At 39.7% G+C, this 23,693-nt stretch overlaps 2 protein-coding genes and 1 long non-coding RNA gene across 10 annotated transcripts in view; 1 reads left to right on the forward strand and 2 right to left on the reverse strand.

Annotated features, from left to right (window-relative positions):
- LOC113544634 (centrosomal protein of 164 kDa) overlaps positions 1 to 3,135 on the forward strand; it is a 16,199-nt gene extending 13,064 nt beyond the window's left edge. For all 4 annotated transcript variants that reach the window (XM_053239773.1, XM_053239772.1, XM_053239771.1 and 1 more), the window contains 5 exons: positions 288 to 387; positions 1,217 to 1,495; positions 1,609 to 1,681; positions 1,899 to 2,009; positions 2,297 to 3,135. In XM_053239773.1, coding sequence (XP_053095748.1) covers positions 288 to 387; positions 1,217 to 1,495; positions 1,609 to 1,681; positions 1,899 to 2,009; positions 2,297 to 2,393 — 660 coding nt within the window. In that variant the 3' untranslated portion in view covers positions 2,394 to 3,135. The remainder of the gene's footprint in view (positions 1 to 287; positions 388 to 1,216; positions 1,496 to 1,608; positions 1,682 to 1,898; positions 2,010 to 2,296) is intronic.
- A 695-nt stretch (positions 3,136 to 3,830) lies between these two features.
- On the reverse strand, positions 3,831 to 21,800 carry sidt2 (SID1 transmembrane family, member 2). 5 transcript variants are annotated; one of them, XM_053239775.1, is made up of 29 exons: positions 21,685 to 21,800; positions 20,917 to 21,257; positions 19,188 to 19,309; positions 17,249 to 17,413; positions 16,491 to 16,536; positions 13,558 to 13,659; positions 12,653 to 12,736; positions 12,161 to 12,260; positions 11,514 to 11,579; positions 11,324 to 11,417; positions 11,084 to 11,142; positions 10,818 to 10,829; positions 10,128 to 10,166; positions 9,782 to 9,859; positions 9,606 to 9,662; positions 8,898 to 9,013; positions 8,703 to 8,776; positions 8,500 to 8,566; positions 8,280 to 8,353; positions 7,962 to 8,085; positions 7,493 to 7,610; positions 7,234 to 7,370; positions 6,281 to 6,389; positions 6,080 to 6,156; positions 5,886 to 5,932; positions 5,634 to 5,739; positions 5,288 to 5,398; positions 4,934 to 5,047; positions 3,831 to 4,456 (listed from the first exon to the last, which is right to left on the reverse strand). In XM_053239775.1, exons 2-29 carry the CDS (start codon positions 21,136 to 21,138, stop codon positions 4,394 to 4,396), a joined length of 2,583 nt encoding a protein of 860 aa, XP_053095750.1. In that variant the 5' UTR covers positions 21,139 to 21,257; positions 21,685 to 21,800; the 3' UTR covers positions 3,831 to 4,393. The 5 variants fall into 5 exon arrangements, with proteins under 5 accessions (XP_053095750.1, XP_053095751.1, XP_053095752.1 ...); XM_053239776.1 differs by lacking the exon at positions 10,818 to 10,829 and having other exon boundaries at positions 20,917 to 21,790; XM_053239777.1 differs by lacking the exon at positions 9,606 to 9,662 and having other exon boundaries at positions 20,917 to 21,789.
- On the reverse strand, positions 15,660 to 16,484 carry LOC128320149 (uncharacterized). Its single transcript, XR_008303605.1, has 2 exons — positions 15,953 to 16,484; positions 15,660 to 15,868 (listed from the first exon to the last, which is right to left on the reverse strand). It is a non-coding gene; the product is annotated as an uncharacterized LOC128320149 (long non-coding RNA).
- Positions 21,801 to 23,693: the final 1,893 nt, after the last annotated feature.

Below are 23,693 nucleotides of genomic sequence, written 5' to 3' on the forward strand. Positions count from 1 at the left end.
AGTGAAAATGATGGTGCCATTTATGGAAGGATTTTCATTTTGTTGCTTGGAATTGAATTTATTTAACAGGCATTAGATAAAGAGGTTCTAGTTCATTTTTTAACGAACATAAATAACAGAAAAAAGATGACAGTTAAAAGGATCATCAGTGTGGCAAAAAAATATCCACACCATGCAGAAGTTTTTTTTTTTTTTAAATTTAAATCCAAAATTTTGATGAAAAGTGTGATGAAATGAAATGAACATTATAAAGCCGATAATACACTGCGTTGCTGTGTGTGTTTCAGCTGTCCTGTGATGATGAGGAGAGGATGGAGGCAGAGCGCAGAGTCACGTTTGATGTTACAGATTCAGAGATGAGCAGTGTGTACGGTCAAGAAGGAACAGGTGAACATAGACAGTCTATCAGTAGAATACTCCTTTTTTTTTCTTTTTTCTTTTTCAAAAAACCAAACTCAAAACTGTAATCGTTACACAGGAGCAGTAAAGGTGTCTTACAAAAGCCGTTCGTATCAAAAAAGTGAAATCTAGTTCCGGTTACTGACGCTTTCCTAATATTTTTGTGGTATTCATATGCTTCAGAGCCACACAGCTACACTGGTAACGCATAACCATAAACTCTCCTCTCAGGAAAAGGATGAATACAAAGTTATACCACAGCAATGATGCGGTAATTATTCGTATCGTTGTTGATTTGGTGAAGGAGGCGATTATTTAACATGTATAGAAGGAGTCTCCAGCGTCAGCGCTTTGTAACAGTCAGTAAGTCAAGTGAAAGTCTTCAGGACAGAGATGTTTACGCGTCGTGGTTTCTCTCTGTAACACGACAAAGTGTGTTGTTTTTTTTGTTTTTTTTTGTCTTATTAACTTCGAGAGATAGAAGAAAGAGAGGCTGGGGATGGAATGACTGTTTATAGCTGCTATAACGTAAGTGAGAACAGGAATGCAGTTCTACAGCATTAAACGTAACTATAAAGGGATAAAATGTATGTGTCATTCTTTAATAAATAAAAAATTGTAAACTTTAGCAAAGACGAATAAAAGACTTGCTGTTAATGGACAATAATCCAATTATCAGTGCTAACAGTAACTCGGCTCCATCACACTACACCGTTGTTGGTTATTTTCCTGTTAACTGAGTTTGGAGTAAACAGGTTTGTGTTCTTTATTAAGATTACTTATTTACTCTCTCTGCTTCTGTGTGTTTCTCTCTCAGTTCCTGTGAAGGTGCAGCAGTTAGCCGAATCGCTGCAGCAGATCTCCAGCCAGCTGAACACGGTGTTAGGAGCGCTGGGACCTCTGACCCAAAGAACATCCCCATCCTTCCCAAGAGCTTCTTCACTTCCTCCTGCTCCGTCCTGGGCGTGGTCTCCAAACACCGCCTCGTCCTCCACAGCCAATCAGAACGGGTTCACACACGGCAGCGTTAACGGGGTCGCGACACTGCGTGGCTCTGATCTGCTGCCCAACTCCAGCTGGAGAAAACTCCTCCCCGGTACGACAGAAAATATGTAGCATGTGAAGATACATGGATACAGTATGTACTGTATGTCCATATTATCATAATATCTTAGACGTTACATTCGCTCCTTATTATCTCGATTGTAGGGGTTTCCATGGACACCAGCACCTCCTTTTCCACAAGGGCTCACACTGCGTATTCTGGATACATGCCTACAAGGTGAAATACACACACACACACACACACACACACACACACACACACACACACACACACACACACAGAGAAAAGCATGGTGACAGTTTATTGGTGTTTTTTTTTTTTTTTTTTTTTTAAACACCTTGATACGGTGTAAATGAACAACAGTTCTGTGTCTGTGTCTGTGTGTGTGTGTGTGTGTGTGTGTGTGTGTGTGTGTGTGTGTGTGTGTGTATAGTCTCTCCTCCATGATGCGGTCTAAATCGTCAGAGTTGGACAGTATGAGACTGCAAGGACTGATCGAGGGCAACAAAAGATGGCTGGAGACACGACGGAAAGACACTAATGTGTATCCTTTCTCTCAAACACACACACACACACACACACGCACACACACACACACACACACAGAACTCATTACATTAGTATGTATAAATGCTAAGATTTCAATTGTGATGTTTTCATAGCTTTTATCACAATTTACAGTATTATCACAATATGGTACATAAGTAAGTATTTCTAAGGATTTACATAATATTTGAAAGTATTTAAAATGTCTGGAACATACTGTGTATCTACACATCTGCTCATGCCTAACGTGCACATACATGTCTGTTCTCCTTAACTGTTGCCCAGACCTCTGTTCACACGCTACCAGGCTCCCCCATCTACAAATGGTTTGGTCCAACTCAGCCTGGATGAAAATAATCAGATCAGAGTGCACCATTACTGAAATAGGGGGGGATTCAGTAGTAGTTTATTTCACTTTTAATTTGGCAAAAGCAGAATTTTAAAAGCAACAAATTATGACACTAATGAGATACATGAAGCATAGAACTCTGTGTGTGTGTGTGTGTGTGTGTGTGTGTGTGTGAGAGAGAGAGAGAGTAAATGTCTTCTTCAGGTAAGGGCCATTTTAATCTATGAACTTGGCATCAACCAGTTGGATAATTTCATTCCCACAACAAGTGAAAGGTTAGAAGTGTGCTGTAATTTTGGAACACACTCTCAGACCAACTGACGTTATACTCAGCTGGCTAGCTCAGAAACATCAACCCTCGACTGGGAATTGAACCGAAGATCAATTTAAAAAGAATTTCAAATAACGTAAGCTTATTTTTTAAAACACTAAAAGACTGTCATGTCCTACAGCTGAGACGTAATGAAATATTCAGGTACTGTATTGTCCATCAAAAAAAAAATTCTTGGTTTTGAAGTGCACCGAAAAAAAGCACAAAAACAGATGACAATCTCAGGGACACTTTAATGTCCTGGATTTTATACGCAGCATCGCTAAGCAGTACGCTCCCTAAAGACAAGATCACCAGCAGCATTTTTTTAAACCGGAGTGCATTTATGAATGTTTTTTAAAAATGAGTTTACAAACATATCCAAATATTCCTGTCTTTGTGTAGTTGTGACATTTAAAGTTATTTTTGTACAAGCTGAATAAATCTGTCTTGCTTTGTGTAAAACCGAGGCTCCAACGTGTGGTGTGTTTTTGGTACGGGAGACGGGTGTGCTCAGTTCTGATTGGTCAGAAGGTGTTTTTAAATTTCTACAACAGCTCAACAGAAACCTGTCAAACGCGCTAATTCTAATACGTTATCGTTTCTGTAGTGAACTGTACGGCGGATGCTCCACGTAATCGGATTAAAATCATTAACATGGTGAAGTTTTCTGTATTTCACCCTTTAGGGAAGGAGTCTCAACTCTCAGCACTTTGTAAATCATCTTCAGGACAGGAGATTATGCTTTTGCAGGTTCAGTGACAAGATGCTTATTATCTTATTAACTTTACAAGAGAGGAAATAAAGAGAGGCTGGTGAGAGAACAACTGTTTATAGCTGCTTTAACGTAAGTCAGAACAGGAACTTGTTTCTGAGACGTCCACATCATTAACATATGAATACACCTAAAATGTATGATGTGTCGTTCTTTAACAAATAGAATTGTGATTGTTGGTTAATTACTGTGGTATAAGAGGAATAAAGTATTTTGGGACATGCTGGTATAAGAAAATAATCAACTTCAGGGTGGTACCAGTAACTCCACCCACTTGTAGTAAAGATAACATTATATTTTGATCCATAATCTAACAAATCTGCCTCGAGACCTTAATTAAATGTTAATTTAGGTTGTGTAAATAAGGTAAGAGTGGTACAACATATTCACAGTATTGAAAAACTTACAAATACTTTATTCAGTAACCGTCTTTGTCATTAAAAGCATTTCTTTTTTTTTGTTACAGACATTACAAAGTAGATTCCTTCTTCAATCATCATCATCCTCCTCTTCCTCCTTAGAAAAGGCGTACTCAATTACAGTGAGCTACAATCAGTCCATCCCACAGGACCAAAGATCAAAAACACAGAAGGCCACAGGTTGACAGGACACACACACACTCACACACACTCACACACACACACACACACACACACACACACACACACACACACACACACACACACACACACACACACACACTCTCAGCATACAGTGAAAACACCAGCGGTGTGTAAATGCATTGCTGTTTGCTTGGCAGGTTTCATCTCTCTGCTCGGAGCCGCTGAATCTCGTTGTCTTGGCCAGCGTTGTGATAATGTGGCAGGTTTGATTGGCACATTCAGTGTCCTATCAGCATCAATGTACCATAGGGAGCCCCGCCCCCACCTGTTAGAACGCCTGCGATCAGGCGAAGAACATACATTTCTATGATTACTCAAGAAGGTGCTAGAAGACATAGATTTTGTCTCGCTGAACCGTGTCCAGGTCATCGTCCATCGTCAGCAGTACCTGAGGAACGAGCAGGTGAAAAAAGAAAGAAAGAAAATAAATTACATAAAAAGGAATAAGGAAAAGGGTAACACAAAGTAAACAAATTAAATTTAAAAATTCCCATAAAACCCTGTAAAATAAAACTAAACTTAAAGTTCAATCAAATTAGCAAAATTAGTTTTAAAAGAAAGGTAAATAATTTATATGTAAATTAATACAAACCTATGATTAAATAGACAATATTAAATATATTTCGAAATTGGAAAAGGTTAAAGATACAAATTAAATAAAAGAAATACCAAATTGAAATTACACACTGAGGTAAATAAAGCTGCAGATAAAAATAAATAATTCTTTAAAAAAGAAAAAACCAAAAAGGAAACTTGGAAATGGAGACGGCTCTCAGTAAACCTCAGTCTAAGCTAAAATCAAATGTTTGTGTGTGTGTGTGTGTGTGTGTGTGTGTGTGTGTGTGTGTGTGTGTGTGTGTCGCACCAGGAAGGAGCCGAACATGGCGATTGAGGACAGGAAGTGCCAGATGTCGTGATCGTCAAAGAATGAGAGGAGGATGCAGTCGCGATTGTGCTCACGGGACTCCGCCGGCGTTTTCTAAACACACACACACACACACACACACACACACAAACACACACACACAAAGAGACGGAACACACACCTGTTGAGTATCATAAAAAGAATAAAATGTTCACTTTGTACAATTTTACAGAAAATGCTTAGTAAAAGTCCCATTTACAGATACAGTAATACATGTATAGTACGAGTATAGTTATTATTACAGTGTGTGTGTGTGTGTGTGTGTGTGTGTGTGTGTGTGTGTGTGTGTCTCACCTGCCAGGTGCTGAGTCCCTGAAAGAAAAAAAAAAGAGCGAAGCTCCAAACTACAGCCGTGAAGAGAATACACACAAGCGGCAAACACTGGATCCGTTCACCACTCCGCAGCTACACACACACACACACACACACACACACACACACACACACACACACACACACACACACACAGAGAGAGAGGGAGAGAGGGAGAGAGAGAGAGAGGATGTGTTAGAGGAACACCTACATGAAACTGGAACCTAAACTTATTTAGCAAACTATTAGACATGTAACATATAGAATGCGTGAGCTGTGTGTGTGTGTGTGTGTGTGTGTGTGTGTGTGTGTGTGTGTGTGTGCTTACCTTCATGATGATGTAGAAGGCGAAGTACAGCAGCAGGTTACAGATGGCGATGGCCAGCAGGTATGAAGCAAAGTCATTTGGCTTTTTAATGAGACCGTATGCAGCCCTGTGTTCACACACACACACACACACACACACACACACACACACACACACACACACACACAGAGCAATCTACATTACATTGCATGGGGAGCAGTATATTATTGTGTGTGTGTGTGTGTGTGTGTGTGTGTGTGTATATACACTTACAGAGACCAGTTCACAATGTTGCCCATCACAAGTAGCACCATGCGATCCTAAAAGAACAGTACACACACATTACACACTTCTCTCTGTACATGGTATGTGTGAGAGACACAAAGTCAGGAAAGTGAGAGAGAGTCTGTGTGTGTGTGTGTGTGTGTGTGTGTGTGTGTGTGTGTGTGAGAGAGAGAGAGACTCACTATGTACATGGGTCCACTGCACTGGCGAATACAGTCTGTGTAGATTACATGAAGTATCCTGCGCAAGATCCCTGTATCTGAAATAGAAATACACACAGACACACATTAGCTACTTCTGTGTTTTTGCTACTGTGTGTGTGTGTGTGTGTGTGTGTGTGTGTGTGTGTGTGTGTGTGAGAGAGAGTGTGTGTGCGCACTCACCCAGCCTCCAGCGGCCCATGTAGTACAGTTGAGTGCTGAGCAACAGAGTGAACACAATGTGCAGCACTGAGAAGACGATCCAGAACGCTGTGTTCCCTTTCCCAAACACCTGACACACACACACACACACACAGATTACGTATCATATGGACAGATTTTAAGTGGAAAGTGTCAGGAATTTCGCATCATTCTTAATCTCAGCACTCTCTATCTGACGTGTAAGGAATAAAACACTCAGTGTTGTGCTGTTATTGGAAAATAATCAACAACGGTGACTGTGATTAAGTGATGAAGCGAAGTTATCGTTACCACCAAGAAGTTGATTTTTTTATTTTCCAATAACAACACTGAAGTATATTATTTCTCTTATACTACAACAATTTGCCATCGATTACACTTTTTTTTTATCAATTAATAAACGATGTTATACTTATAACTCACACATTTGTAGTTACATTAAATGTTCATGAAACGAGTTAGTTCTCACGTCCTGTTCTCACGTTATACCAGCTATAAACAGCTGTTCCTTTACCAGCATCTCGTTTTTTTCTCTCTCTTGAAGTTAAAAAGACAAAAGAAACTGAGAAACCGCAAAGATTAAACTCGTCTGTCCTGAAGATGTCTGAAGATGTCTCTGAGTCTGAGACAGACTTTCATACGTTTACCTTACTCTGGCCTAAACCACAAATCTCAAAAAAAAAAAGAAAAAAAAAAAGACGTCTCATCTGTTCAGAGTCCACGACGCTAGTTAAAAGTGATAACTGCTCCGAAACAAAACATCAAGCTATTTATAATCGTAAGCTAATCATGAATAGTTAAGAATTAAAAGGTAACTGTTGTCGCTGTTCTGTTACTGGTTTGTTGCTGGTTAGTTTTCTTGTTAGTGATCTGGTCAGTTGTTAATTACGTATCCGTGTAAGAGAGATGTGTAATGTAGCTGGAGCGTTACTCACCACTCCCAGCACGGAGAAGAAGATGACAGCAGCGAGACAGGCGTAGGCGCTGTAGGCACTGGCGTTGATGTCCGGGTGTCTCTTCTGATACAGCTTCAGCATACACAAACCCGCGATCATGTACATAAACGACGTGTCTGAGAATTAAAAAAAAAAAAAAAAGTTAGTGGACTCAAAGTGTAATCACTGTAATGCTCAGCACTTTTTTAAGGTCTGTGTGTGTGTATGTGTGTGTGTGTGTGTGTGTGTGTGTGTGTACCGAATTGGAAGTTGGTGTAGTTGGGGCAGACGTGGTAACAGGCACTCAACAACCCCTCCATCATCAGAGCCGTACCCATGGCATAGTACAGACCAAAGTGCTTGGGGATGCCGCACTCCTACACACACACACACACACACACACACACACACACACGAAAAATGAGTACAACTGGACTCTAACATTTGGCACCTGTAAACTAAAACTCAGCTTTTTTTTTTCCCTCCACAAGTAACAAATGTTCTGTAAGTATGATATTCAGTACCTGCTCATGGAACTAAAGGTACTTTGGAGGCGGGGTTAAAAGCACTGCTCAGTGTTGATTGGTTACACGTATTGCGTTCACATGATGTGCAATACCATATACAAATCAGTATGGTGTTTGAGCTGATTGTTGCTTTTAAATGTGCAGAAAACCTGTGTGTGTGTGTGTGTGTGTGTGTGTGTGTGTGTGTCTGTGGGTTCTGACCAGCGCGGTGACATCGTTGCGCATGAGTGCACGCTTGTGCACGACATCCCTCTGCAGCACGATGAGCAGGAACAGCAGCCCGAGCATAACGTAACCTAGGTTACTCAGGATGTTGTTGAACGAGCTGCGTGCGCGCACACACACACACGCACACACACACACGCACACACACACACAGTGGTTTAACACAAATCACTTAAAGTATCACACACACAGTTCACTGTACGCCAACAAAATCGAACATCTGGTTTGATGCACATCACTTAACCAACTAAAATTATCTCACACTCACTCTCTCTCTCACTCACACACACACACCTCAGAGCTCCTAGAGGATGCGCACAGAGGAAGTTGTAGTAACAGATGTCCTGATTTCCTGTCACGTTCACAACCTGTTAAAAAAAAAAAAAAAAAAAAAAAAAAAAACACAAACCAAACCCAAAAGAGTGTGAGTGAGAGAGAGAGAGGTGTGTGTCTGTGTGATCACAATCACAAATTAACCATTTTAAAAGACTTAATATTTTTATTTTTATCTCACCGTCTGATACGTGATGACCAGCTGGATCACGGGCAGAGCGTAGAACACGGCAATGGTGGCGATGTTCCTACACACACACACACATTATGTTTTTACTATACGTAGACATTTTTGCGATATCTTCATTATTTAATGCTATATTTCAATCCTTTATCATAAAGACAGAGGTGTGTGTGTGTGTGTGTGTGTGTGTGTTTGCTCACCAGAAGTAAATCTGGTACTTCTTGCTCAGCACTCGCTTGTCTTTCCGAGCCAGATCAGAGACACACAGGTACTTCTGGAGAGATGAGATAATGTGAGACATTTCAACACACACACACACACACACACACACACACACACACACACACACACACACACACACACAGTTTCATTTCAGCTCGGACAGAAGCACTGACCTTGGTGCGGACGATGTTCTTGTCCGAGTCGATATCGGCCAGCGTGTCGTAGTCATCCTCGTCCACTGAACTCAGAGACTCCTGTCTGCAGCGACCCACTGTGTCCAAGGAGCGCTCTGAGGGACACACACACACACACACACACACACACACACACGGGATATTAGAACCAAGAATGGACTTGAAAACTTAAACAGAATCCAAGTGTATGTTGACATTTAATCTTCACATAACAACGATGGCCTGAATGATCAGACTGGAAATACCAGTACAGTGCTGTGCATAAGTAATGACACCCCACTTTAAACTTTCCTGCATTTTGTAGTGTTACAAGCTGGAACTTATGTGTTAATAATGATACTGAGAGAGAATGAAAGAGAGAGAGAAAGTGACAGAGAAAAACATCAAAACGGAGAGCAAGAGGAAGCGACAGAGAAAGAAAGACAGGAAGGAGGAGAGACAGAAAAACGTTCAAGGGGTAAATACTTATGCACGGCACTGTGTGCTCATCACATATTGCGATATATCTCATAACCGATTATCAGCACATGCTCTAAAATCACCACTCTTCTCCTCTGATTGATGAATGATTATTACACAATATTAATCAGGGGTCACTGATTAGTGAGGACTGGATTGTGATTGGTCGAGCTCGTCGTGCAGTGCTCATGCGGTGCTATTGATTTAGCGAACGAGTGGGCGTGTCACCAAAGCGGATGACTATGTGGTGTGTGCTGATTGGCCGACGCTTGAAAGCCTCCTGTCCTGAAGGATGAAAACAGACCAATGAGAAACCTAGCAGGCTAGGGGGCGGGGCTTCAGAAAGTAAGGTGTTCATTTGGTGAATATTTGTTCCTGGTGGTCAGTGTGTGTTTATTGTATACCCATGTATCCATAGTTAGCATCAGTGGAGGCCAAACTGTCCGTCACGGGTTCTGAGCTCATCGTACTGGCGTTATCAGCTGCAGAGAGAGAGAGAGAGAGGGAAGATATAGACCAAGAGAAGAGAGAGTGACAGAGAGAGAGAGATGGAGAAAGACATGCGGATGGAAAGAGACCAACAAAGACACAGAAAGAAAGTAAAACAAACAGAGAAAGAGAGACAGAAAGAGGAGAATAAGACAGAAAAGTAACAGAGAGAAAGTATTAATTATTAGCAGATTATTACCAGAAGAACAACCAGTGTTTAATGGAAACACACACACACACACACACACACACACCACTCACCGAATGAGCCATATTCATATGGAGAGGCCGGAGTTTTTCCTGCAAGATGATCACACACAAACACACATTTAATAACACTCACATCTACACTAAGAAGTACACTACACACTCTAAATCTTTCTGTATATTTATTGTAGCTTTAACAGGAAGTGCTTCACTGAGTTAGCAGCAGCGCCATGCTACTCTCACACTAGAGCGTTATAAAACATCAGGGTCTGATCTGTAGAGCTGCACAAAGCCACAGACATGAATGTGGGCGTGTCTTTAAATCCATATATGGACATTCTGATGGAAGGAACAAAATTTTAAAAAATTACATGCCAAGATTATAGAAAAGCAGAATATTATTATTAGAAAATTCAGTAAGTATTTTTTGCTCCATTTTTCTCGATGGCGCTAACACTCCTACAACTAAAGAAACTTTAATGCTACTTTTACTAACAATGTTGCAGCAACATTGTCGAAATGTTTACCAAAAAAAAAAAAAAAAACAGTTTATGATTTTATGTTTACAAAAAAAATAAATAAATTAGTGGCTTCTTCCTGTCTAGTCTGAACGTAGAGTTAATTAGCCATTAGCGAGTGTTAGCCAGGGATTTGACGTGTGCTGATATATCACACATTCAGAATAGGGTTAGTAACACACACACTAACTACGCACTAAGAAAAACACACACTCAAACATCTTACCTAAGAGAGAGGCTGAGGTGTAAAAGTGAAGAGAGAGAGAGAGAGAGAGATAGAGAGAGAGAGAGGGAGAGAGGTGGAAAGAAAAATCAATCCATGTTGATTACAGTAGACCAATAAACAACAATATTATAGGTTACTGTTACCACGCTAAAACCTACATTAGCATTTTGTGTGTGTGTGTGTGTGTGTGTGTGTGTGTCCTTCGATGTCATGAAAGACAGTTAAGACCGGTGCGGTACTGAAACGAGTGACGGTTGCTAGGTTACCTGTCTCCGCCGGCGACATGTCTGCTGGCTTCAGAAGCCCCTCCTTCTTTTTGTGCATTCTGAAAAACAGAGGAAACAAACACAACTAGTCAAAATGTACTAACACACCCACAAACAGAGAGAGAGAGAGAGAGAGAGAGAGAGAGAGAGAGAGAGAGACATACATACAAATACAGATATAGACAGACACACACACACACACACACACAGAGAGACACACAAAGTCAGAGAGACACACACCTCTTGTTTTCAATGCAGGCCAACAGGAAGGTCAATACGTAGAAAAACAGGAAGATGCCGAGACAGAACAGCATTCCCATAACGTACACCTCGGCTATGACATGAAGAACAAAAACACACCGAGTTAGCGAACAATAACTTCACTATTCTATTAACGAGTTAACGAGTGAACGAAACTCCTCTGACTCACAGTCGATGGCAGGAGAGACGACCACTTCCAGAGTTTTGCTCCGGTTTCCAGCATCCAGCAGCTCATCTAAGAGAGAGAGAGAGAGAGAGAGAGAATTCAATGTCTTCCTGTAGTTGACTCTGACAGTCGTGCTTTATACAGCGCTTATTCATAGCTTATTCATAAGAAAAAAACCGAGTCTATTTTACCGAATCATTACGCTTTGTAGAACACTTCATCTCTCTAGCAAATGCACATGATTCATTCGTGAACGATTCAGTGAATCAGCTGAATCGGTGAGTTAAATGAATCTTAACTCAGCATTTCAGAGTATGCGATGAAGAATCATTTAATTCTCGATTCACAACTAGATTCACTGAAAAAAACAACTTATAAAGCCTATCAGGTTATTTCCTATGATTCAAATTTTAGTAAAGTTTCATAAAATTTCAGAGAGTACACTCATCTGCAGAAAATGTTATGCTCTAATATGTTATGATGTCATTTACAATAATAAAGTATGAGATTACTGAAGATTTTTAGCACCAGTGTAACAATCCGAGGTGAAACGTGATTGGCTGGAACACTGACAGTGGATTATAACAGTAATATCAGAGTGAGTGATGATTGGATGTACTCTCAGGACACCAGGGCTGTGATTGGCTCACCGGGTGAGAGGGGGTAGAACCTGAGCGGCCCGCCGCACGCCTCGTCCTCCGTCTTCACCACGATCACCACGTAGAAGCTGTTACTGGGAAAGTCCTTCCTCTGGAAAGCAAAAGAAAGCAAACACGCGTCTAATTACATGAAGACACCCTCTCTCTAAAATCGTCATATTGGGAGTGACTGCTGAGGGATTTCGCTAATGATGCTAAACTACTATAACGTACGATTAAAACCAGTCTTTTATCCTAAGCACTTCACTGAGCTGTTAAATCCACATGAGTAAATCTGTGATCTAACTGCGATGTATTGTGGCGTCCATTTTGAAAACTGGGAAACTATAAACACCATAATGGACTCTTTATAAAAAAAAATAATAATTCAATACTAAGTTAGATGATGGTCATGCTGTGAATTCATCATATCGTAGCGCTATACGTGACGCTACTCAAGTGACAAAAAAGAAAAGAAAGAAAGAAAGAAAAAGAAACTGTTACCTGCACTGTAATGGCAGCCTTCTTGGTCATGGTCTGATACATCCCGATAAAGGCCACGTTGTTGTCCAGATCATACACAGGACACTGAAGAGTTTAAAAAAAAAAAAAATAAATAAATAAAAAATTAAGGGTTAAAGGTTAGGATCAGGAATTTAGAGTCAAGAAAAGGATTAAATGGTGTTAGGATCAGGGTTCGAACTTGGATCTTCTTGTTCCCTGAAGTGCACCGAAGTGTGTGTGTGTGTGTGTGTGTGTGTGTGTGTGTGTGTGTGTGTGTGCGTCCATCAAAAGAGTTCTCAGAACCTACATAACACTGCATATTAAGAATTATGGCTACTGATTTAGGATTAGAATTATCTAAGCATTCCTGATTCTAGATTAGATAGGCTAATTAGATTAGATAGATTAGACAGATGTACAGGATTAGGATTAAGGCTATGACCAGGGATGTAGAATAAGAAATAAAAACAGAGTCAGGGATTTACAATTAAAGATTTATAATTAGAGTAAAAAAAAATTCTAATCCTAAATTTATTTTATTTCCTTTTTACGTTTATTTGAGATTGTTTTTTAACGTCCTGACTCTTTCATTTCAATTCCAAAATTCTTAAATTATATTATGAAATCTTTACAAAAGTTGTAATGAGAAGAACTGAGATTTGATTGGAGGTTAAAAGTTATGTATATCACTAAAATAATAAAAAAATATATATACTGTCAGTTTTTTTTTACACACACTCGCACACAGAGGTGCAAAGAGAACTAAGAGGAAGGGAAACAAAATGACGGAAGTTCATGTGAAGTGTGTCTGTGTGTGTGTGTGTGAGTGAGTGAGTGAGTGAGTGAGTGAGTGAGTGAGAGAGAGAGAGAGAGAGAGAGAGAGAGAGAGAGAGAGAGAGAGAGACCTGGATGTCTTGAACAGACATGACGGAGCAGGGGAAGTTCTTCTCCGAGTTTACTTTCACAATGACCGTGTCCACTCCATCTGGAAACTCATACTTGAAAAACTGTAGTAGAGGGAAAAAAAAAAAAAAACACAAAGGACAAAAAGAGGAACTTAATTCTTTTCTTTGCTCCCTGAACCACCCAAAACTGCTCTTCAGATCTCTAAATGTCTCCCAAAGTCTCTGAAACTCCCATAAAGTTTCTCCAAAGTGATGCAAAGTGCACCATGTTACCTCTGTTTCTAATCATCAAGAGATAATCAGCTTCATAATGGGAGACGTACCGAATTCTGATCCTCAATCAGCCCTATAGGTGCTCACTTTTTTCATTTTGATTAGCATCTGAAGTTTCTAGATAACGTCTCAGTCCACAATAATAACGTTTTACTGACCTACAGTCCAACAGAACACTCACATACACACACAGGTTTGGAGACTGTTCTCTTCATGGACTCAGAACAAAGATATTAAACTATTTTAAAGTGCAGCTGAAATTAAAATGGGCGTTTCAGAGCTTTCTGTACCTGTACGCCAATACAACGCTATATCTCCCAAAAATAAACAAATAAATAAAAAAGTTTCAGAGATATTCCCATTTTAATTTCATAGTTCATTACATGGGAAATTTTTTTGATGATCCACATCTACGTACAAATTCATGATTATCCAATGATTATCCATCTCTAGAACCACATAAGTCCCACCCCCGGAGGCGGGTCTTACTCTACAGCAGCAGTGTGTTCGCTGAAACAGTAGCTTGTTATCAGTAAACATGATTCGTTCGTGTGTTTATGGCTCCCTGTTTTCCTTTTTCCACTCATCTTTTGGTGCAGAACAAACGGTTGGAGTTTATTCTTTTTGAAGAACATGGTCATGTTTATGTGGCAGGCGCTTCTCGGAGGTGTTTACTTACCGCTGGAATATATTCGCCTCCTTAGACTGAGCCAGACGTGATTCTGTCGTTATACACCGTCGGGGCTTCTCCAGGCTCTCGTTAGACTCGTTGCTGTTTTCTGTATTTAGCAAGTTACACTAAGTTACTGTCAGGTTTGTTTAGATTCGACAGGGGGCGTGGCCTGTCTCGTCTCGAACACTATTTGGACCTAAAGTACGTTTTTTTCCTAAATTGGGTACAGAATATAGAGCACACACGGTGTGACCTGTAAACATGTGTTCTTTGATAACATTTATTTATTTATTTATTTATTTTTTGGTCACAAAGCAGCCTATACTGTGAATAAGAGTCCTGGGATAAGCACAGGTCCATCTTTATGATTCTTAGTATGTGAAAGTCAAAGTTATGTGAAAGAGGTATTCACATAAAATCATCTATTAAAGCATGGAGGTGAGTCTTAACGCTTCCTAATGTCATAGCATTTAAGTTTGGGAGAATGTTCAGAAGCTCAACAAATGTAAAAGTATACATTCAAAAGAAAACATCACAATTCCTTGTTACTGACATGTTACAAATGCCACTCATGCCCGCTTCGCATGTTTAACTGATCCAACTCGCTAAACTCCATGCCACGAAGTACTCTGTTTACATTCAAAGTACATCAGCCTTTGTTTGGTCTTCATAAAGAACTTCATAACCTGTGACGTGTGTGTGTGTGTGCGTGTGTGTGTGTGTGTGTGCGTGTGTGTGGGTGTGTACACAATTCCAGTCATAACAGATTTTACTGCTGCATATAACAGTCTGTAACAAAGAGTCAGTTCCAGAATTACTGGGTAATAACAGTAATAAATAGAATAGCTCATGAACATTTAGCCATTTTTCCTTAGAAAGCACCCTGTCTAAGTTTGTCTCTCACACACACACACACACACACACAGACACACACACACACAGACACACACACACACAGACACACACACACACACACACACACACACACACACAGACACACAGACACACAGACACACAGTGAAGTGTATGTGGACATTGCTGTGGCTAAAATAAGTCTTGCTGAATACAACTGTTATGAAATAAAGGGCTTTTACATCTTCTCAGTTCATTCTTTCAAAGCTCAAAAATTTCCTTTGTTACTTTTCTCACAAACACACACACACACACACACACACACACACCCACTTGCGCAACATTAACTGGGTGGACACATCATCAAGTTTCACAAAGGCTAATGTGAAACAAGTTAAGAGCATCTAATGATTAGCAAGAGATAAGAATCCAATCATAGCACAATCATAAACTGCTGTAAGACATAAGAAGTATGCTCCAAAGTGCCCTAAAGGTCTTTATGGTGCTAGTGACCTAGACGCCCCAGAATGTCCTAAACATCCTTACATTGCCTAGAAACCCCAAAGTGCCCTAAAAGTCCTTATGGTGCCAAGTGACCTAGACGCCCCAAAGTGCTCGATAGCTCTCTTGGGTGCCCTCTAGGCACCCAAAGATATTCCAAACTCCCTCAGAGTCCAAAAAGGGCCTAGTGTAGCACCTTAAAATGCACAAAAATGCTATGTAGTGCCCATCTGTGCAATAATGTGCCTCAAAGTGTGGTACGACACCCCAAATTGTCCAGAAGTGCCCAAAATCACACTTAGGCAGGCTAAAGTGCCTTAGGGATCCCCAACGTAACCCACAAATCGGCACACACGATCCGACACATGACAGAGTCTCAAAGTGCCTTAAAGGAGAACTGCGAAGTGACTTACAGAACTCCAAAGTGCCCAAAGTTGCCCAAATCCCAAATGACAAGAAGGCCTAATGAGGAACAGGCTAAAATACCCCAAATTGAATAAAGTACACAGTGGATTACACTTTCACTTCTCCTCCAAGAACACACTAAGGATTGAGCAAGTCAACAAAACTTTGTCTTTATCTAAAAATAAAGGTGTGTGAGTGTGTGAGACAGAGTGAGTGTGTGTTTACAAACCTGGGGTTGAGACGGAGTTGCGTTGAAGCTGAACTTCTTATTTGTCCTGAATAAACACAAGACAACATTGCTGTAAAATCATTACGCCCAGATGATGACATGGGGATGAGGTCATTATAACGTCAAACGGACTTGGACAACAAGCGCAGCGAGGACAGCAAACACAATTTCAATATCATTAAGGACAACGGGATCATCAGAAAGTGTCAGATACGAGATTATAAAGCTCCGAGACCAGGAAACTACATTTAAATATGAAGAGGAAGAAGAGGAGAATGAAGACAGTACAAGCTGATAGATGGTGAAGATGGAGATGGCAACAAGGCCTCAATCAACGGACATATGTATAAGTATATATACAATCACATGGTAGAGCCCAGAAGTACCCTAAAGCCGTCCCATTAACCCTACAGCTCTACAGGGTCCTAAAGGTCTGTCCTTAAATGCCCCAACCAGCCTTAACGTACCACAAAGTGCCCAAGAAAGTATCTCAAGGGATGCTATAAAGTGAGCCAACAAACCCTAAAGTTCCCTAAAGTACCCCAGTGTATCCCGAATCACCCCAAAAATGGACCATAAAATAAACCCATAGCTCTCTAAAGTGCCCAGAAGCACCAAAAACTGCCCTAATCTGCCCTAAAGTGATATTATTGTTAACATTGTGGCAACATGGGTTAATAAGTAAACAAGGGATTTATCAGTGCGGGAGTGTGGATGATGATGGTGATGATGATGGTGATGATGATGGTGAGACTCACTGCAGCGTGAAGCTTTCTACCCGGCTGACCCGCAGCTGGTACTGGACGCTGGAGGCGGACAAAGTGGACACGTCCACGTAGAAGAACTGGGTCTCAGAGAGTGCGCGTGTTGGGGGCTGGCACAGAGTTCGGCCCACCTGCGTATACTGGTACTTCCTCTGGTAACTGCACAGAGAGAAAGAAAGCAAGAGAGACAGTCTTAAGCGTCTTAATGTCATCAAAGTGTCCCGAAGTGCCCTCAAGGCCACCAAACTGCTATTATGTTTCTCAAAATTAAGTGCCCTAAAGACCACTTTGCTCCAGGTGCCCTAAAGCCTCCCAAATCAGCACAGACTTCTCTAAGGTTACCTAATGTCCTCCAGGCTATCCGAGTGCCATAAAGTTCCCCATAGCAGCACAAACTGCTCTATCTGCCCCAACACTACCAGAGTGCCCTAAAGTCTGCCAGAGCCCCACCCCCAAACTGCTCCAAGTGCCATAAAGCTCCCTAATGCAACACAAACTGCTCTAACTGCCGTAAGACTATGCAAGTACCTTAAAACCCCCATAGCAGCAAAAAAATGCTTCAAGTGCCCTAATGTAATCCAAGTGCCCTAAAGTCTCCCACAGAAACACAAAGTGCTCTGAGTGCCATAAGGTTATCTAAGTGCCCTAAAGTCATCCATAGTGGCACAAAACGCATCAAGTGCCCTAGTGTGGGTGTCTAAAGTTCCCAAAATTGCTCTCAAGTACCCAAGTGCCCCAATATGCCCAAAAGTGCCTCTAAATTTCCCAAAGTGTCCTAATCATAAATGCGCTCAGTGAATGTCTAATACACTCTGTGATCATGAAACTCAGTTTATTCTCCACAATCTGAATCAGAGCACAGAGAGGAACTGAAACTTGTGATCCAAACAACAGGTTAACCACGTGCACTTTGGCGTGCATGTGTGTGTGTGTGTGTGTGTGTGTGTGTGTGTGTGTGTAAATACGGAACTGAATGCTTCACAAATTCTTTACAGCCTAGAAGCACAGGCTGATAATGCCATGTGATTAACTTCAGGACTTTATGACCACACACACACACACACACACACACACACACACACAAATCTAAAAACCAAGTCAGACAAATAGACAAATCCAAATAGACAAAAAAGGACTTTTAGAATATTGTTTTTTAAATACAGGAGCTGTAAAGCCATCTTAGTCACTGAGTCGAGTCTGTAACTGGTTTTATCAGGGAATGCCCTAATGAAATATTAATCTCATTTATTCTCACTTTAAAGATAAACACAACACAAACCAATATTTAAGATCAATATACATCACATAACTATGGTGTTATTACATTTACACAGACTACACTTATAGTACACTTTATAGGAATTTATATTTTATACCAGTAAATACTTTATGGAGTCCATTGAGTAATTTCTTGACTAAATGTGTGTGTGATGCAACAAGGAATGACATGGGCCAATATCAAGTCTTTTATGGCTTAGGTTTTATAGCTTAAAGGTGCAACAGTCCATTTTTTTTTTTTCTTACTTCTACACGTAACCTTAAAAATATGTAGAACATGATAGCAAAAATAATGGTGTAAGCCATGGCCTCAGCATAAGTGTATTACGTGGCTGAGAAAACCCTTTTGGAAAACTGGGTTATGTTTTTTTCTTGAGAAACTTCTTGTTTGGCCGTTGCTGTAAACATCCCTCGTAATATCTTTTGAAACAGTAAATCAGTGCACGTGTCATCAGCTATTTTTTTAACCTTTTATACTTCTCCTCTGGTGCCTACTCTTGCTAAATTCCGTGGGAAACTATGATGAAAGCTTCGGTTCCTGAAGTGTGTTAAGAGGATATTTATATTAAAATGCCTGAGATCAGTGAAAGAGGACCAGTTCTATATGTGGTGATAAGAAGAGAGGTCAGAGGTCACTAGGTGACAGGACACTCACAGGCCTCGCAGGATGAGTGGAACTTGGAAAGAGAGCACGGCCTGTTTCTGCCTCACGACAAACAACACGGGGCTCTTAGTGCCCTCTGACAGCAGCTCCACCGACACACGGACCCCCTCCGTCTGAGAGAGAGAGAGAGAGAGAGAGAGAGAGAGAGAGAGAGAGAGATGATAGGCACAAAGTCAACAAAACTACACATTATGTTGTGCACTAATCATGGCTGCAACGTTGCCATTTGCAAGGTCACCAAAGCCTGCAATATGCAAATGAGCTCTCTAAGGCATGATGATTCTTTAAACAGCTACTGTACAGATGGAGAAAGATTAAAAAAGCAGTCAAACCAAAACCAGAACTAAGGATTCATTTGGAAAGCCAATAATGAATCAGTTTAGAATTGTAATAAGTAATTTATAGAGTTATTATGGGGTTGGATACGAGGTAGATCAGTACTATAAATTAGACATCAATTAGAGAGTCAATATGGAATCACGTCAGAATTATAATGATTCATTTAGAGAGTCAGTAAGGGGTTAGATCAATATTATAATGATTCATTTAGAGAGTCAGTAAGGAGTTAGACGAGTATTATAATGATTCATTTAGAGAGTCAGTAAGGAGTTAGATCAGTATTATAATGATTCATTCAGAGAGTCAGTAAGGAGTTAGATCAATATTATAATGATTCATTTAAAGAGTCAGTAAGGGGTTAGATCAGTATTATAATGATTCATTTAGAGAGTCAGTAAGGGGTTAGATCAGTATTATAATGATTCATTCAGAGAGTCAGTAAGGAATTAGATCAGTATTATAATGATTCATTTAGAGAGAAAATGTTAGATAAATATTATAATGATTCATTTAGAGATTCAGTAAGGGGTGAGATCAATATTATAATGATTCATTTAAAGAGTCAGTAAGGGGTTAGATCAGTATTATAATGATTCATTTAGAGAGTCAGTAAGGAATTAGATCAGTATTATAATGATTCATTCAGAGAGTCAGTAAGGAATTAGATCAGTATTATAATGATTCATTTAGAGAGAAAATGTTAGATAAATATTATAATGATTCATTTAGAGATTCAGTAAGGGATTAGATCAGTATTATAATGATTCATTTAAAGAGTCAGTAAGGGGTTAGATCAATATTATAATGATTCATTTAGAGAGTCAGTAAGGGGTTAGATCAATATTATAATGATTCATTTAGAGAGTCAGTAAGGGGTTAGATCAATATTATAATGATTCATTTAAAGAGTCAGTAAGGAGTTAGATCAGTAATATAATGATTCATTTAGAGAGTCAGTAAGGAGTTAGATCAATATTATAATGATTCATTAATGTCAGTAAGGAGTTAGATTAGTATTGTAAGTACTGAAAGGAAAAGACAGAAGGCACAAAAACAAAAATGGGATGAGAGAAACTGTATGAAAACAAGGACAGAAAAAGAGGGAGCAAAAGGAGCAAAAGACAGAGAGAAGGAGAACAGAGATGAAGTGACAGCAAGACAAACAGAAAGAGAAAGACAAAAACAAGATGTTTGACATAACTCAAATAAAGTGCTGGATCAGTACGAGTCTCAAATGACACTCTGAGCTCTAATGTTGCTCTCGCACTGAAACACTACGACGTGCATAACAGAAAACAGTCTTTCCATACGTGGGTCATGGAGACGTCATGAGCACTGTGTTATCAGGTCTGACGTGGCCGTGGTGCTGGCAGGAGCTCACCTTGTTGCGGGTGACGGTGTGGTTGAAGGAGTAGATGATCTGCATTTCGCTGGTCACCTTGTCAAAGTAGCTGGTGTCAAACTGTCCATCTTTCTGCTTCACCTCCACTGAGCTGTTTGCAGCCTCAGCGCCCACACCCTCCACCGTCAACACAAACACAAACAACACAAACAACAACCAGCATCTAAAAGACGAGTGTGTGGGTTTCCAGCAGCTGGCCATGCTGCTCCTCCTGCTTCATCAGCACTGTCACAAATCAGCCTGAGAGCTCAGGTGAGTGATCTAACCCGAGATGAAGCAATGACGTGTGATGACGCAATCATCCAGCGTCAGAGGTCCGGCTTGAAGAAGAGCATGGTAGAAAAATAAAAATAACAAACTGCAAAAAATGTTAGGTTTGTTATATATGTTATATTTGATATTTTTCCTATATCACGTGACACTGGTTGACTAGCTAGCTTCTAAACAGCATGATATTATTGATATTTAATAAGATATATTAGCAGCCATGTAGCCAGCTGGGTAAATAGCTTACAGACAAATTTTAGGCAGATTCTTTCATTCTTTCTTTCTTTTTTTTAATTCTTTAAAAATCCCCCATAAACAGTCAGAGTGCAAAAAAAATCCAGTCCCATATGTTTTGTGCCAGCTGTTAGCATTAGCATTAATGTCTGCTAAAGTCTCTCCAGCTTTGCTATAACGTCAAATAAACACCGCACATAACGGATAACGCGTTTCCACCAACGTCTGAAGAATGAAATATCTCACACATCAACCGTTTCAGTCCGTATTGTTCGTCTACTTCTGCAAAATGTCCGGAATTGAAGATGTTTATAAATCTGAATGCAGTGAAAACAAACGAATACAATCCGGGTCACTCAACAGCGCCCTCGCGCGGTAAAATAACAAAACCCCGTCAACAAGTCAGCCCAAAATCCCGCCTCCTGTCCTCTGATTGGCTAACGAATCCCGTCTCCGTGTTACGATTGGCTCTTCCTGCGCTATGACAAGCATTAATCCATTTAGATGATTGGTAACAGAGTAGCCAATCATCTAACCGCTGTTGCTAGCTACGTCAACGCATCCGCCATGTTGGGAGGGACAAGACTCCATATTAAAGCAATGCAAGTCTATGAAGGAGTACATGTCTCTCCTGAACAAATCACACTTTCTTTCTTTCTTTCTTTCTTTCTTTCTTCAGTTATACCATGTTCTATTTTTTTGGGTTGTTTGGTTATGTGATTTATTTTTCTTCTTTCTAACACCCAGTGTCACATTGTGCAGTATGTATAACCATGTTTATTAATTTATCCCCAGTCCTATCATTCCTTTCTTGCCATTTACATCATGAACACATCTACAGGTTTTGTGATTGTTATATTGAATATTTGTACTATTAACCATGTTACTTATAAAGGTGTTGTAATATATATATATATTATACATTCTTCTCATTCACATCTTTTTAAGCTAAATCTTTTTTTTTTTTTAGCTCAGTTAATAAAAGCATATTTAATTAGATGGAATAAATTATTATTATTCTCTTTTTATTGGAAATTCTATAATATTATACTAATATTATTGATAACCTCGTGTCTTTACTGATCACATGATATTCACATAATAAGTGATTGTCATTTGTATTACTTCCTGATTTCTTTATGATATTATTGTTGGTTTTTTTGTCACCATCTAGACCACTCTAACACTTGGACAAACTAGCATTTGTTTCTTGTTTTTCAGTTAATAAAACTCTTGCAGATTCACTCTGTGGTGTGTTTTATTGCACCTTGTGGAAAAGAGCTTCTCATAAATGACTGACTGTAACAGAGCGCCAGTTGCAGTTCCTCTGTTCGGCCACTAGATGTCGGTGTTTCCTCATTAATCTCCACTTCATGTAGCGCCGCGGTTCATTCGACGTTTGCTGATTTGCTGTGATATAAACGTTTAGCATTAGCATAGGCGGGAAACAGTGTATAGAAACTATGCTTAAGTAAAAATAAATAAATAAAATGGCCACTGTTTCAAAGGAGATCTATGGAGCCAACAATCCACTTGAGTGAAAGTCAAAAAATATCTACATTTAAAGATACACAAGTATTAAAGAGTCAAAAGTAAACATTTTTGGCCAATCCTGCATGACTAGCTAGTTCACTAAACAATTATTTATGAGCAAATATTCTGCTCTTACAGACAAACAAACCTCAGTGTGACTTGCTGGTTGATTAATATTTAATAATCTTTATGGAATTAATGTTAAGGCACATCAGCAGGGGAAAAAAACTTGACTAGCTATCTTATTTAACAAACCAATTTATTTACAAAATGTAACTAGCTAGCTAATTTACAAACCATGACTAGCTAATTTACCCAATTCTAAGTTGTACTAACATACCTACTTAGATTTAGTGCCAAATTTCAGAGGCATTGTGTATGTATCACTAAGTCCAGCAAAAGAAATGCTAAGAAAAAAAGGAAGAAATAGGAAAAGGATAGTAATTTTTATTTTTTTATCTGAAGGTGTTTCAGCTTTGATGCTTAAAACCAAAGTCAGGAGTAAAAACTATGTTTGTTATTGTCTTATAATTTTACCTGAGTAAGAAAACAGGTGAACAATTTCGATAATACTTGCGTAAAGTACAAATCTTCCAAAAATAATACATAAGTACAGTAACAAAGTACAATTATGCAAGTATTTTCCATTAGAAAGATTATAACCCCTTAAGTAGTGAAGTAAGCTTTCAAAGAATTTAAGACACTGCGGCACTGATCTGTTT

The sequence above is a fragment of the Pangasianodon hypophthalmus genome, chromosome 14, assembly GCF_027358585.1.
Source record: "Pangasianodon hypophthalmus isolate fPanHyp1 chromosome 14, fPanHyp1.pri, whole genome shotgun sequence".
NCBI lineage: Eukaryota > Metazoa > Chordata > Actinopteri > Siluriformes > Pangasiidae > Pangasianodon > Pangasianodon hypophthalmus.

Excerpts from the sequence above, each read along its gene's own strand:
- sidt2 (XM_053239775.1), bottom strand. The coding sequence starts at position 21,138 with ATGGCCAGCTGCTGGAAACCCACACACTCGTCTTTTAGATGCTGGTTG. Across the intron at positions 12,737-13,557 it reads TGTCTGTTCAAGACATCCAG|TGTCCTGTGTATGATCTGGA; the intron begins GTCTCTCTCTCT and ends TAAACTCTTCAG. Across the intron at positions 11,418-11,513 it reads CGTCTCTCCTGCCATCGACT|CCGAGGTGTACGTTATGGGA; the intron begins GTGAGTCAGAGG and ends TTCATGTCATAG.